We start from the raw sequence: 14,148 nt of genomic DNA on the forward strand, positions 1-14,148 counted from the left end.
CCATATTCTTCTCAGGTGGTGGAGGGTCAAGGGGGCCTACGGAGGAACACTGGTCCCAGTCTGCTGCCGGCTCTGCCCACAGGTGTGTGTGCCCAGCTCCCTGACGCTGAAGCTGCAAGCCTGAAGCCGCACTGCCCCCAAAGCCCCATCCCTAGCATTTGCGTGTGGGCCAGATGGATTGAAGTCCCAGTGACCCTGCGGGATCACAGCGGGTGGTCTCATCTGTGCCTGGCTACCCGCCTACCTGCCTTCCCCACAGCCCTTTGCCCCCTTACAGGGCTTTCGGTAAAGACGCGGCCACCGTCCGGCATGAGAGGAAAGGCTGGACAGTGTCCCAGTACCGCTGGTCATGTGTTGGCTGCTGCCAGCTGGACAGCATGGAGACCCCATGGCCCAGTGGAGGAAGTCCGACCTGTCCTACAAGGAATTGGGGACGACTGTAGGGATGCATCAGGTCCCATGGAGTAACCTAGCCCTGGCCTTATCTGCCTAGGGGGTGATCGAAGCGCCTTGGGGTCCCAGGCATGGCATGTGTGTCGGTGAGCTTCCTCCTGGATGGCGCTGCCGACACAGGGCTGGCTGGTCAGGGGCCGCATGTGAGGCCCGTTGGGGCCTGGCCTCTAGATCCGATACCGCTTATAGGTGTTGTTGAAAAGACAGAGCACGATACGATCGTCCCTTGGGTGTCGCTGCACCGGGGACCCTGTCGCTGTCCCAGGTTCCCACTACCAGGTCTCCCCGGGAGGTTGCCAGGCTCCTTTTGCAGGGACACGATGGCTTGTGAGGGCCCATGCCCCAGGGTCCGGTGCTCACTGCGGATGGCTTGGGGGCAGTGCGAGAGCTTTTGCTCCCATTCTTAGAGGAGATTGTGGTGGTCTTAAGGGACAAAGATGTGCCTGGGGAAGAGAAGGATGACCAGAGGAAGCATTGGAGGAGGAGGAGGACGAGGACGAGGAGGAGAAGGAGGATGAGGAGGAGTTGGAGGAAGAGGACTGGGAGGCGTTAGAGCAGGAGGAGAAGGAGTGAATGATTGGGTGCAGGAGAGGGAACAAGTGGAGGAGGAGGATGTCCAGGATGAGGAGGAGCACGAGCCAAAGGAGGAGGAGCAGCTGGGGGAGGAAGTTGAGGAGGACGAGAGTAGAGGGAAGAGGATGAGGAGAAAAGGTAGAGCCAGGGTTGGAATGGCGTGAGCAGAAGTGTAGGAGCAGAAGGAGGAAGAGACCGAGGAGGAAGAGGAGGAGCGGGAGGAGCTGGAGGAAGAGGATTGGGAGGGGTTAGAAGAAGAAGTGGAGGAGGAGGAGGGGGAGTGAATGACTGGGTACAGGAGAAGGACAAATGGAAGAGGATGATGTGCAGCACGAGGAAGAGGAGGATCACGAGCCAAAGGAGCAGGGGCAGCTGGAGGAGGGAGTTGAGGAGGACGAGAGCAGAGGGAAGAAGAGGAGGTCAAAAGTCAGAGGTAGGGCAGGAAGGGCAGTAGCAGGAGAGGACCTGGGGAAGGAGGAAGATGCCTAGGAGGAAGAGTTGGAGGAGGAGGTGGAGGATCAGATGGAGGAAGACGACTGGGAGGAGTTACCGGAGGAGGAGGAGGAAGAGTGAATGATGGGGTGCAGGCGAGGGAAGAAGTGGAGGAGGAGTAAGTCCAGGACGAGCAAGAGGAGGAGCACGAGTCAAAGAGCAGGAGCAGCTGGGGGAGGAAATTGAGGAGGACGTGAGCAGAGGGAGAAGAAGAGGAGGAGAAAAGGTAGAGCCAGGGCTGGAAGAGCAGTAGCTGAAGAGGGGGAGCAGAAGGGTGAAGAGGCCGAGGCTCAGACTTCCAATACTATGTTGAATAACAGTGGAGAGGGTGGACATTCCTGTCTCGTTCGTGACTTGAGCTGAGAGCTTTTGCTCACTGAGATGATAGTAACGTCGGGTCGTCCATACATGGCTTTATGATCTCGATGGGTGCTCCTTCCATCCCTGCTCTCTTGAGGGTTTTTACCAGGAAAGGATGCTGTATTTTGTCAAACACTCTGTCTGCATCGATTGAGAGGATCCTGTGGTTCTCGTCCTTTCTTTTATTGATGTGATGAATCCCGTTAATTGTTTCGTGGATGTTGAACCAGCCCTGCATCCCAGGTACAAATCCCACTGGGTCGTGGTGAATAACATTTTAATGTGTTGTTGGATCCGAGTGTCTCATATCTGGTTGAGGAGTTTTGCATCCATGTGCATCAGGGAAATTGGTCTATACTTCTCCTTTTTAGTGGGGTCTCTTTCTGGTTTTGGCATCAAGGTAACGCTGGCTTCATAGAAAGAGTTTGGAAGTTTTCCTTCCATTTCTATTTTGGGAACAGCTGCAAGAGAATAAGTGTTACCTCTTCCTGAAATGTTTGCTGGCACTCCCCTGGAAAGCCATCTGGCCCTGCAGTCTTCTTCCTTCGGCAGGTCTTTGATTAGCAGTTTGATTTCTTTACTGGCTATGGGTCTGTTCAAATTTGGCTCTTCTTCCTCTTTCAGCTTTGGTAGTGTGTATGTTTCTAGGAATTTGTCCATTTCTCCCACATTGCCCATTGTATTGGCAAATAATTGCTCCTGAAGTTCTCTTATTATTTTTTTTTTATTTTTTAAATTTTTTTTTCAACGTGTATTTATTTTTGGGACAGAGAGAGACAGAGCATGAACAGGGGAGGGGCAGAGAGAGAGGGAGACACAGAATCAGAAACAGGCTCCAGGCTCTGAGCCATCAGCCCAGAGCCTGACGTGGGGCTCGAACTCACGCACCGCGAGATCGTGACCTGGCTGAAGTCGGACGCTTAACCGACTGCGCCACCCAGGCGCCCCAAGTTCTCTTATTATTGTTTGCCTTTCTGCTGTGTTTCTTGTGATCGCTCCTCTTTCATTCTTGAGTTTATTAATTTGGGCCCTTTCCTTTTCCTCTTTCACCAAACTGATGACTGGCTTATCAATTTTGTTAATTCCTTCAAAGAAGCAGCTTCTGGGCTCATTGATCTGTTCTCCTATTTTGGTTTGTTTGTTTGTTTGTTTGTTTGTTTGTTTGTTTGTTTGAGGTTGTGTGTGTTTTTGTTTTGTTTGACTTTTGGTTTCAATAGCATTAATTTCCGCTCTAATCATTGTTAATTCCTGTCTTCTGAATGTTTTGGGTTTCCTATGGTGTTCTTTTTACAGCCTCCTAAGGCGTCAGGTGAGGTTGTGTCTCTGAGATCTTTCTTTCTTCTTTAGGAAGACCTGACTTGCTAGATAGGTCCTCTTATTCCCGACTCTGGTGCGTCCCAGAGGTTTTGGGTTGTGGTGTTATCCCTGACTCGCATATACTTTTTCATTGAGTCCCATATACTTTTTATATCCTCTTTAAGGATATAAAGGTGTTATCATTTCCATATACTTTCTAATTGACTTCCGTATACTTTTCATGTCCTCTTTAAACCCCTGGTTAGCCCATTCATTCTTTAGTAGGCTGTCCTTCAGTCTCCCAGTATTTGTTACCTTTCCAAATTGTTTCTTGCAGTTGATTTCGAGTCTCGTCGTGTTGTGGTCTGAAAATATGCACGGTGTGACCTCGATCTCTTTGAACTTCCTTAGGGTTGACTTTTTTCCCCAGGATATGATCTGTAGAGGAGAATGTTCCATGAGCACTGGAGAAGAACGTATATTCTGCTGCTTTATTATGACATGTTCTGAAGATATCTGTGAAGCCCATCTTGTCCAGTGTGTCATTCAAAGCCCCCGTTTGCTTGTTGATTTTTTTGTTTAGATGATCTGTCTATTGCAGCGAGGGGGGTGTTGAAGTCTCCTCCTATGATGGCATTACTAAGAATGAGGTTCCTTATGTTTGTGATTAATTGATTTGTGTATTTGGTTGCTCTCAAATACGCCACATAAATGTTTTCAATTGCTAGGTCTTCTTGGTGGATAGACCCCTTGATTATGACATCATGCCCTTGTGCATCACTTGACACAGTCTTTACATTAAAGTCTAGATTGTCTCATAGAAGTATGGCTGCTTTGGCTTTGTTTTGCTGACCGTTAGCATGACAGATGATTCTCCATCCTCTTATTTTCACTCTGAAGTTGTGTTTACAACTAAAGTGGGTCTCTTGTAAACAGCATATCGATGGAGCTTGTTCTCTCATCCATTCTGTTCCCCTATGTCTTTTGATTGGAGCATTGAGTCCACTGACATTTAAAGTGAGTACTGAAAGGGGCGCCTGGGTGGCGCAGTCGGTTAAGCGTCCGACTTCAGCCAGGTCACGATCTCGCGGTCCGTGAGTTCGAGCCCCGCGTCGGGCTCTGGGCTGATGGCTCAGAGCCTGGAGCCTGTTTCTGATTCTGTGTCTCCCTCTCTCTCTGCCCCTCCCCCGTTCATGCTCTGTCTCTCTCTGTCCAAAAAATAAATAAACGTTGAAAAAAAAATAAACTGAGTACTGAAATTTATGAATTTATGGCCATTATCTTCTTTGAAGAGTTGGAGAAAAAAAATCTATATATCTTTATATCTATATCTACATCTACATCTATATATCTATATATCTCTATATATCTAATTATATTTCTACCTATAAATATAAATAAATATAAATAAATAAAAATAGAATTATAAGTATACTTATACATATACATATACATAGAGAGATGATAGATGATGATAGATAGATAGATAGATAGATAGATAGATAGATAGATAGATAGATAGATAATCATTTCTCCCCTCTGAGTGTCCCCCCTTAAAATTGCATGCAGGTGTGATTCAGTGGTCACAAACTCCTTTAAGTTTTGTTTGTCTGGGAACCTTTTTCTCTCTCCTAAGTTGAATGACAGCCTTGCTGGATAAAGAATTCTTGGCTGCGTAAGTTTCGAATTCAGCACTGTGAACAAATCCTACGCCCCCCCCTTTCAGGCCTGCCAAGTTTCTCTGGGTAGGTCTGCTGCAAACCTGATCTATCTTCTCTTGTAGTTTAGGGACTTGTTTCCCCTTGCTGCCTTCATGATTCTCTTTGCCTGAGTACTTTGTGAGCTTGAATATGATATGCCTTGCTGCCTTGCTGAGGGTCAGTTTTTGTTGAATCTAATGGGGGTCCTCGGTGCTTCCTGGATTTCAATGGCTGTGTCTTTCCTCAGGTTAGCAAAATTTTCCACTATGATTTGCTCACATAACCCTGCTGCCCCTATTTCTCTCTCTTCCTCTTCGGGACCCCTGTGATTCTGATGTTGTTCCCTCTGCATGAGTCACTGATTCCTCTAATTGTTCAACCGTGCTCTTTTCCTTAATCTCCCTCGATTTTCCTGCTTCCATATTCTCCATCAGTTTGTCCTCCATATCGCTGATTCTCTGTTCTGTCTCCTCCATGCTTGACACCGCTGCATCCATCCGTCATTGCAGCTCAGTTATATCATTTTTAATTTCATTCTGGCCAGTTTTTACTTCATGGTTTCTCTGCACAAAGGGACTCTAATCTACATTGGACCGCAGCTAGTGTTCTTATCATCGTGCTTCTAAATGCTGCTTCAGACATCTAAATGCTGCTTCAGACATCTTGCTTGTATCTGTGTTGGTTGAATCCCTGGCTCTCGTTGCTTCATGCTCTTTCTTTCTGGGTGAATTCCTTCCTTTTGTCATTTTGAAGGGAGAAAAGGAACTCATGAGGTAGAAAATTCAAATGAAATATTCAAATTATAAAATGTTAAAAGTAAAGAAATTAAAAACACACACGTAAAAAAGGGAATGAATGATGGTAGATTCTAGGCATGTTTCATCTGGGTGTTGAAAGGGGTTTGACACGAGAGAAAAAAAGTGGGAGTGGAGAAAAATTTAGAAAATAACAAATATTACAAAGGGAAATGTTGCGAGAATTTGAAAAATCAAAACACTGAAATAGACTAGAAGGAGAATATGGGAGTAAAACAGAATTTGTGAATATAGACACGAAAGGAAAGAATAATGTAGAAGAATATTAAAGAAAATTGGTAAAATTTCCACCTGCCCAGTCTCCTTCGCCTCTCCGGGCACAGAAGCACCTCCCTTCCTGAGCCTCCTCGCTCTCCAAGTTCACTCCTCCATGCCACGTACCTGTTGAAGTCTGTGGTTCAGGATATGCAGATTGCTGTGCTAATCCTCCCGTCAGTTTCCTGGGTGGGTAGGATGGTTTAGTGTTGGTCTGGCTGTATTTCATGCACACGAGACACTTAAGAAACTTCCATGCTGTCTGCCATCTTGGCTCCTCCCCAAAGAGGTGAGATCTGTAGCACCAGTTCTCCGATATGAGCTATCCCACAGGACAGTTGTGGTCGATGACAAAGCGGAAAAGGACATGCACCAAACAGGGAGGCCACCCTGGAGGGGGAGGCAGAGCACTGGCTCCAGACCCGGGAAGGGGAGGAAGGGGCTCAAATGCTGGAGCCACGCCCACTTCCCTTCCTGCTGATTGTTCCTGAACAGCAGCCAACTGTCTGGGTCTGGTCTGGAGATCCTTCTCCCCAAGGACCCACGGTCAAAGAGTTCAGTGCCCTGCCTCTGCCCCACCTCCACCACAGCCACCGCCAGAGCCACAGCCCCAGCCACAGCCACAACTACTGCAGTGTCCGAAGGGCCACGGGGCCATGGGCGTGCTTCCCAAATGCTGGTGGGCTCCAGAAGGAGGCAGCAGGCATTTAAACACCTTGGGCCTCGACGCTCCACCTGCTGGGCCTAGTCTGGAGCCTCATGTCTCATGTTCCCACTCCGTGTGCTCTATGGCCCCAGCCTGAGGATGGGCTAGGGCCCCAAAGCGAATGAGTCGTGTTCCGGAAAACGCTGAGACTCCTGAGAATACCGGGCCTCCGTTCTGCTGGAAGAGGGCGTTCGAGAGTCCAGGAATCGTGGCAACACCCCTGTCTCAGTCCCAGACAATTTCACCCATTCATACGCATGCACACGCACACGCACAGGCACTGGCACACACACACACACACACACACACACACACACACACACACACACACTCCCCCTCTGTGGCTATCTCTAGTCATGACTTACTCTCCTTCCTCTGCCTCCTTCCATGTCCCTCTGGTGTCTGTCTGTCTCTGAGTCCCTGTGATCATTTTCTTTAGGGAACGCTTTCTCCCTCCCCCACCTCCGTCTCTCTTTCTCTGTCTCTGTCCTGTCCCTGGACAGTATCAGTGCATCTGGGTTTCCGTGTGCTGTGCATGTCCTTATGGACATAGTAGGCTGCTGATGGCACAGGGCTGCAAGGGAACACACAAAGGAACGCGTAAGTAACGGGGTCAGAGCACATCCAGACCTCCTAAGCCGTGAGTGCCTCCAGGCAGCCCACACAAGCTGGGTATACATGTGAACTGTGAAAGGTCAGTCCCTTGGCCCTTGCCCTGTAGGTTGCAGCCAGCTGGGAGGTACTGACACCCAAGGGAGTCCCCAGTGTTTAGAGGGTGTGAAGAAAGGGCAGGAGCCGAGGAGGCTGGGAACCTAGTCGTGGCTGCTGTTTCTCCACATGCCATGTTCCAATGCCATTGGTACTGTAAGGTTGGTATCAGTTGTGGCTCCCTTTCCTTAGCATCTCAGTGCAAGCTTCCGTGACCCAATGGAATTCCTGAATCTGCCCTAGTTTACAGCCGGGTTTGGGCCCCAGGACAAATGCATGTGTTGTGTGAGGGGGAGAAGCAAGTGTGGGTCGTGGGGAGGCGCTAGCCTCGTGAGTGGGATGTGGCAGAGGGCATGAGTGAGTGCAGAGGTCCAGTAGAGTGTCTGTGAGTGTATTGTGGCTGGCGCCTGTGAGTACTTTTGCCTGAGACCTAGCGTTTGTGCTGGCAGCGCGTGCGTGTGTGTGTCCACGTGCCGCGTGGCCGTGCATCTTTGTGCCTGAGTGAGTGTGTGTAGGCCGTTGGCTAGCGAAGGAGAGAGACTGGGGGCTTTCCTGACTTGGTGGGTAAGGGGGAGGCTCAAGTGCCAAAGTCCAGCGAGTGCAGTCCCTTCGCTCCTGGGATCGACACGGAGCTAGCTGATCACCTTTCGTGACGGGAGGAAAGCCTGGACTTTGCCTGGGCCCGCTCGTCCTGTGTTGCCTTGGCCAGGGGCAAGCTGGGGTTGGGCCTTGCATGGCCCAGTGGAGGAGGACCAAAGTTCCCTGCGAGGAAGTGGGGATTAGTGGAGGGAGGCAGCAGATAGCCTGAGTAAGTCCGGTCCTGCTCCTGGACCGGCCTAGGGGGATCATCGCAAGGCCTTGTGTACCCAGCCAGGGTGTGGGTCTCGGTGAACATCCTCCCGGATGACCCTGCAGAGACAGGCCTGGCTGGTCTAGGGTCCCTTGCGAAGTTGGGGCCCGGCCCCTGGGCCCCAATATTGTGGTAGGTGTTGTTCAAACTGAAAGGCATTGCCTGCTTGTCCCAGGCAGTCCCTGCACCTGGGACCCACACTTGCTCCCACGTTCCTGCCACGGGGTCTTCCAGCGATGCATGGGCGTTTGACCGGCCCCATTTCTCTGGAGGGAGTGAGTTGCATAGGCCAGGTGCACCAGGGTCTGGGCCTGCTTTCCTGTCTTGCCCACCCCCTACATCCTCTGCTGAGGGCAGCTTGAGGGCTCACCACTGGACCTGTTCCTCTCCCTTTCGGGGTAAATGTTTGCCTCTCTGTCTGTCACAGTGGCCACCCCCTCTCAGCCCCCTACCACCTGTTCAGCCTCTCCCCATCCACCTGCGTTTCTATGCATTGCTGTCCCCTGAAGCTGTGGTGTGCTGCCTCGTATATCACAGCCACCCCGGAGCATTTCGGTACCCCGTACGTCTCCTGACGTGGCCCAGCGAGTCTGGAGGAACCTCTTCTGTGTCACGGAAGCAACATGTTGGCCACAGGGCCCGGCACACCAATTTGGCAATCCTAGAAGCCCCCGCCTGCCTGGCAGCCTCCTGGTCCCATGAAGAGGGAGGGGAGCGCTGCATTCCACCAAAGGGAAAAGGCAGCGCATGAGTGTGGTGCCTGGCCAGGCAATGCATCTCGAGCCTCCAATCCTGCAGTGGCTCTGTGTGGGGTGTGTGTGTGTGTGTGTAGCTGCTGCTGTCTGAAGGAGACAGGCAGGGAGTCCACATCACCAGTGCCCTGACAGGGAGGGAGACCACATCATTGCCCTCACTTCACACCCTCTGCAGCTCATTGGTTCCCCAAAGTGGTAATGTGGCTTCGTGTAGACCCTGGGGCGTGTCCCTCACTTGCCTCCCAGAGCTACATCCCCCAGCCCCCTGACACCTTTCGGAGGCCCTTGAAATCATGCTGTCTGTGGCACAGGGGGACAGTGTTTGGAGTCAGCGCCCACGCTCATGGCAGCCTGCCGCCTAAGTGAGTGGTAAAGGAAATGGGACCAGGATGAACAGACATACGGCCAACGAAGGCCTGGGGAGGCTCCCTGTGAGAAGATGGCCAAGCACTGTGGGCGGAAGGGGACCGCTGTCCGTGAGACAGACACAAGCCCCAGGAGTCCCAGGGCCCATGGTCACGGGTCTTTCCTGTGCACTGCCACACACGGGAGGGATGGGCAGCCGATCATGAGGGGGGCGGTGTGTGCTTGCCAGTGTGTCACTTTGCAGGCAACGGGGACAAACGGCAAGAGCAGCGCGCATGCTACGCAGCCTCCCCTAGTGTGGCGTCCTCCCCACGTCACACACCTCTTGTCACCGACCTTCCCTAGCCGGTGCACTGCTAGACTGCTGTCATGACATACATGTCTTCTTGGAGCAAGGATGGACGTAGAGAGTATGCAAAGGAGGCTGAGCAGATGGAAAACCAGGGGGCACAGACAGCAGGCGCACAGCTGAAGTGCGTCTCGCGGACAGCCAAGGTGATCCGCTCAGTGGATTGGTCGGACTCGGGGCACAATGAACAAAGGTGGCGGTGTAAGTGGGAAAAGCGTGGAGGTCCCCCTTTACCCGTGTGTGTAGATAGCCGCGTGCCCAGCGCACCGTGGAATGCAAAGGTCGCTTTCGCGTGGCCAGAAGCCAAACAGGACACCCAGAGGGCACAGAGGGCCGGCTGCAAGCCCCCGGGAGGAGTTGCACTGCGTGGGGCCCAGAGCCTTCCCGCCTAGGCAACAGACGCGCCCCAGTTTCCGGGTGACCTAGGGGGCGGGACCGCCGAAGCCACGCACACCACCCTCCCTATGATTGGTCCTGAAGGCAGTGAAGCAGCCTGGGCGTGGCTTGGAGCTCCCTCAGCCTCAAAGCCGCAGGCGCACCCCTCTCACCACAAAGGCCTCCGAGGCAGGGGCAGCAGAGCGATAGCCACCGCCGAGGCATCCTGGGTACAGCACCGTGCGCATGCGCCCCGTCGACGTTTGGGCTCTGGGAGGAAGGGGGAGCGAGTTGCCAGCCATTGCCCTCCGGGCTCCCCCGACTGGGTCTGGGGAGGGGGGCCGTGCTCTCACCTCCCGCTTCGTCGTCGGTAGGAGCCACCGTTCGTGTCTCGGGCCGGGGCCGCATGTTGCGCGACTCGTGTTTCCGAAACACTGGGGATGCCCGGAGGCCCCATGCCGCCTTCGACCGGGAAGGGGGCGGTCGAGAGACGAGGGCCCATGGGGACACTGGGTCTCCGGCAGGGCCGGAGGTGGCGCAGGCCGAAGGCTTGCAGGCCACCAGCGAACAGCCTGTGCAGCAAGGCCAGGCCCGACCCGAGGGGCAGGTGGGCGGCCCCAGCGAGATATCCGTGCCGCTGGGGCATGACATAGTGGCGGTGGAGGCGCTGTGGGGCCTGGTGGAGCACGAGGTTGAGGTGGCGGCCGCGGAAGAGGACGCGCCTGGGGAAGAGGGGCATGACCAGAGAAAGAAGGGGGAAGAGGACGAGGAGCAGGAGCCGGGGAAGGAGAAGGTCCAGGTTCACGAGGAGGAGGACCTGAAGGACGAGGGGGAGCAGCAGGAACAGAAGAGCAGAAGGAGGAGGAGGAGGAGGAAGCGGGGGAGAGGCAGCAGGAGTAAAAGAAGGAGGAGGAGAAGCAGAAGCCCAAGCAGAAGGAGGAAGAGCGGAAGGAGGAGGAGTTGGCGGAAATGAAAGGGGAGGAGCAGGAGCACCAGGGTATCCAAGCGGGGGCGGGGGCGGCAGCGGGGGGGGGCGGCGGCGGCGGCGGCGGGGACCTGGGCCGGGACGGGGGCGGCGTGGGCGGGGGCGGCGGCGGCGGCGGGGGGCGGTGGCGGCGGGGGGCGGCGGCGGCGGCAGCAGTGGCAGGGGAAGAGGACCAGGGGGAGGAGCAGGAGGAGGCAGGGAAGGCGTGGGAGCCATTAAAGGGAGAGCAGAATTGCAAACCGAGGAGGAAGAGGAGCAGGAGAAGGGAGCGCTGGAGGAGCAGCAGCAGGGCGAGGAGGAGGTGGAAGGAAAGGAGGACAAGGAGGAGCGGGAGGAGGAGGAACGGAAGCCGCGTGAGCAGGAAGGCCGCTGGGTGGAAGAAGCCCTGGAGCTGCAGGTGAAGCAGGATAAGAAGGAGCAGTTCGAGACAGGCCTCCGTCCTTGCCCTTCCCCGCTGGAGGCTCTGGAGGCCCTTCAGATAGAGCTACAGCCCGTGAATAAACAAGCCAGCCGGGAGCACGCTCGACTCAAACTCAGGATGTGGCAGAGGCGGCGGCATCATCTGGAACGGAGAAGTGCCCTCATCCAGGGCATCCGTGGTTTCTGGGCCAAGGCTGTATCCTTCCTGCTGCTGGGGGAGGGTCCAGAGGGGGCTGGGCTTGCACAAGAGGAAGGAAAGGGAGGTGACATTTAGAGGAACCCGGGACAGGGACTGGAGCTAAGCCACGCTCCAGTGGCCGGGAAGGTGCAAACGTGATCCCATCCAGTGGTCCTGGCTCTGCAATGAGTGTGGGAGGAGGGCAGTGCTGGGGTGGTGGAGGCACGTGTGCTGTCCGTGGCACCTGGCACGGAAACAGCGCTGCGAGAGTGGGGAGTGGCGGTGGAGGTCCAGGCCAGGACGGGGAAATGACCGAGGGCTTCTTCCCACGCAAAGCCGCGTGGGGGCACGTGTCTGGGTCCCGCTAAGCCTCCTGCTGCGGGTTAGGCGATGCGAATGCCCTCCGGTCCGGTCGGCGCGAGACCGGATGTGTGCTGTGTGGCTGTGTGGAAGTAAGCGTCCTCAGTGTCCTCATGAGCACACAAGGCTAGGCGTGGATGCGGGCGTCTGGGCGTGCACAGCCTCCTGTGCGTGTGTAGCAGAGCCCTGCGGAATGCGGAGACCCCGTGGGCCTGGATGCAGCCCGTGGGGAGGGCGTGAGGCCCTGGGGGAGGACGCCAGTCCCTGGGGGAGGACGCCAGGATGCTGTCCACACTGGTCCTCTGGGTCGAGCTCTCTCATGCCCAGCACCTGAAGGCTCTTTGACCTGCAGTAGTTTGTGAACCACCCTCAGATGTCAGCCCTGATTAGCAAGCACGATGAAAGCATGCTTCGCCACATGACCAATCTGAAGGTGGGCCTGGGAGTGGGAGGCGGTGTGGGTGGGTGGCTGTGTGGGCAGGGGAGGTGGTGGGGAGAAGTGGTGTGTTCCTTCCTCAGGGGAGGGCGGGTCTCCTGGAACAAGATTTCACATTTCTGCCCCACATTTCTACCACGGCAGGTGGAGGAACACAAGTTTCCCAGGGAATGCCGGAAGATCCTGCTGTTTTTTGGCAAGAACCCCTACTTCCAGAATGAAGTCGTCACGAAGGAGTATGTCCTTGGCCTTGCTGGTAAGTGTCCACTGAATGCATGGGCGGCAGTGGGTGGAGGGTTGAATGTGATTAGTTCTCTGGCGCCTTCTCACATACTCGTCTTCCTGCAGGGTATAGGGCGTCTCATTCCAGTCCCATCCAGTGGTACCCAAGGTACAGACAGGAGGCCTACAGACGCAGGCATGACAACAGCAGCCTCAACTTCTTCAACTGGTTCTCTGACCACAGCGTTGCCGGCTCTAGCAGGATTGCTGAGGTGGGGCCCTGTAACGAGGAAGGGAGGTGATTTTCATGGGTTCCCCCACTGCGTGGGATAGCTACCTGAGGCCTGGCCTGTCTCCCCTACCAGATAATCATAGAGGATCTTTGGCGCAATCCCCTGCCGTATTTCAAGGTGGAGGAGGCCCCAGGAGAGAGCACTGAGAGGGAAAGAGGTGAGCAGCCAAGGGTGTGGGCACTGAAATGTGTGCCGTGGGGCCCATGGCACAATTCTCTTCTGCACGGAGGCACCGAGACTCACAGTGGCACAGGAGGTGACGCCAGGTCAAAAGGGCATCGGCCTGAGACAGGGAGTCTTAAGACGTAACGTGTCAAAGAGGCTTTGCCCCTTTGGGGAGGCTGAAGGTGGGCAGTGGGCTAGACAACAAGAATGAGCAGAGCGGGACATCCCAAGCTGGCTCATCAGATAGCACGGTGACAACTGTCATTCCAGGACCATGAGCCCCACCCTCAGGCCTCCTGCCACCAACTGACATGTTGTCTGGCTTCTGGAGCCACTTGTCAGCTTTGGCACAGCTTATCACACCCTCCCATTCTACCTTCCGTTTGGAAACATTCAAGCAACCTTAAACAGGGCCCAGATGAGACTCTCACCTGTCCTGTGTGTGTGTGTGTGTGTGTGTGTGTGTGTGTGTGTGTGTGTGTGTGTGTGTGTGTATCGATGTGGGTGTGGGTGTGTCTGTGTGCCTCTGTCTGTGTGTACCCGTATATCCCAGGGATATGCACGATCTTGAGAAGACTATGAAGGAGCATCGCACTTCACGGACCCCAGTGGAAACCCTTCCGATGCTCACCGATGGTCCACAAGATTCTCCTGCCCGTGAAAGAAGGACAAGGCTGGTGGTGACACGTGGCGCAGGGTTTTGAAGAAAGACATTGGAAGAAGTACATTTGAAGAATATACATTTGAAGAAATATAGAATGGGAGATACACAGCATGAAGTGTTTGTGTGTGTTTTCTGCTCAGGTACGCTCTGGGGCGTGTCCATGTATACATGCGGCTGTCCAGAGGTGTAAGTGTTCTGTGCCTGCACATTGCAGTTCCCAGGAAGGGCGGGACGTAGGACATTGTCCGTAGGGATGGGTCACACATTGGGATTGCGTGTGAGGTCAGTAAGATTGAACCAATGGGGAGTTGAGTGAGGGAGGACAGGGCACAAACCTGAGAGAAAGGCCAGCGCCCAGGTTCATATCTTTCC

At 54.3% G+C, this 14,148-nt stretch overlaps 1 protein-coding gene across 1 annotated transcript; it reads left to right on the forward strand.

Annotated features, from left to right (window-relative positions):
- The first annotated feature begins 1,335 nt into the window (after positions 1–1,335).
- On the forward strand, positions 1,336–13,776 carry LOC124525787 (testis-specific Y-encoded protein 2-like). The gene is made up of 9 exons (XM_047098370.1): positions 1,336–1,459; positions 9,275–9,325; positions 10,428–10,852; positions 11,208–11,654; positions 12,352–12,429; positions 12,577–12,688; positions 12,781–12,926; positions 13,020–13,104; positions 13,666–13,776. Exons 1-9 carry the CDS (start codon positions 1,336–1,338, stop codon positions 13,692–13,694), a joined length of 1,497 nt encoding a protein of 498 aa, XP_046954326.1. The 3' UTR covers positions 13,695–13,776.
- Positions 13,777–14,148: the final 372 nt, after the last annotated feature.

This window comes from Lynx rufus, unplaced genomic scaffold (assembly GCF_022079265.1).
Source record: "Lynx rufus isolate CCGP_SWC_20201006 ecotype Redwood Valley unplaced genomic scaffold, mLynRuf1.p SCAF_48, whole genome shotgun sequence".
NCBI lineage: Eukaryota > Metazoa > Chordata > Mammalia > Carnivora > Felidae > Lynx > Lynx rufus.

Bases quoted from the DNA above. Each gene is read 5' to 3' on its own strand.
- LOC124525787 (XM_047098370.1), top strand. From the start codon at position 1,336: ATGGAAGAGGATGATGTGCAGCACGAGGAAGAGGAGGATCACGAGCCA. The intron at 9,326-10,427 runs GTGAGTGGTAAA...CGTCGTCGGTAG, and splicing joins CATGGCAGCCTGCCGCCTAA to GAGCCACCGTTCGTGTCTCG. The intron at 12,430-12,576 runs GTGGGCCTGGGA...CTACCACGGCAG, and splicing joins GCCACATGACCAATCTGAAG to GTGGAGGAACACAAGTTTCC.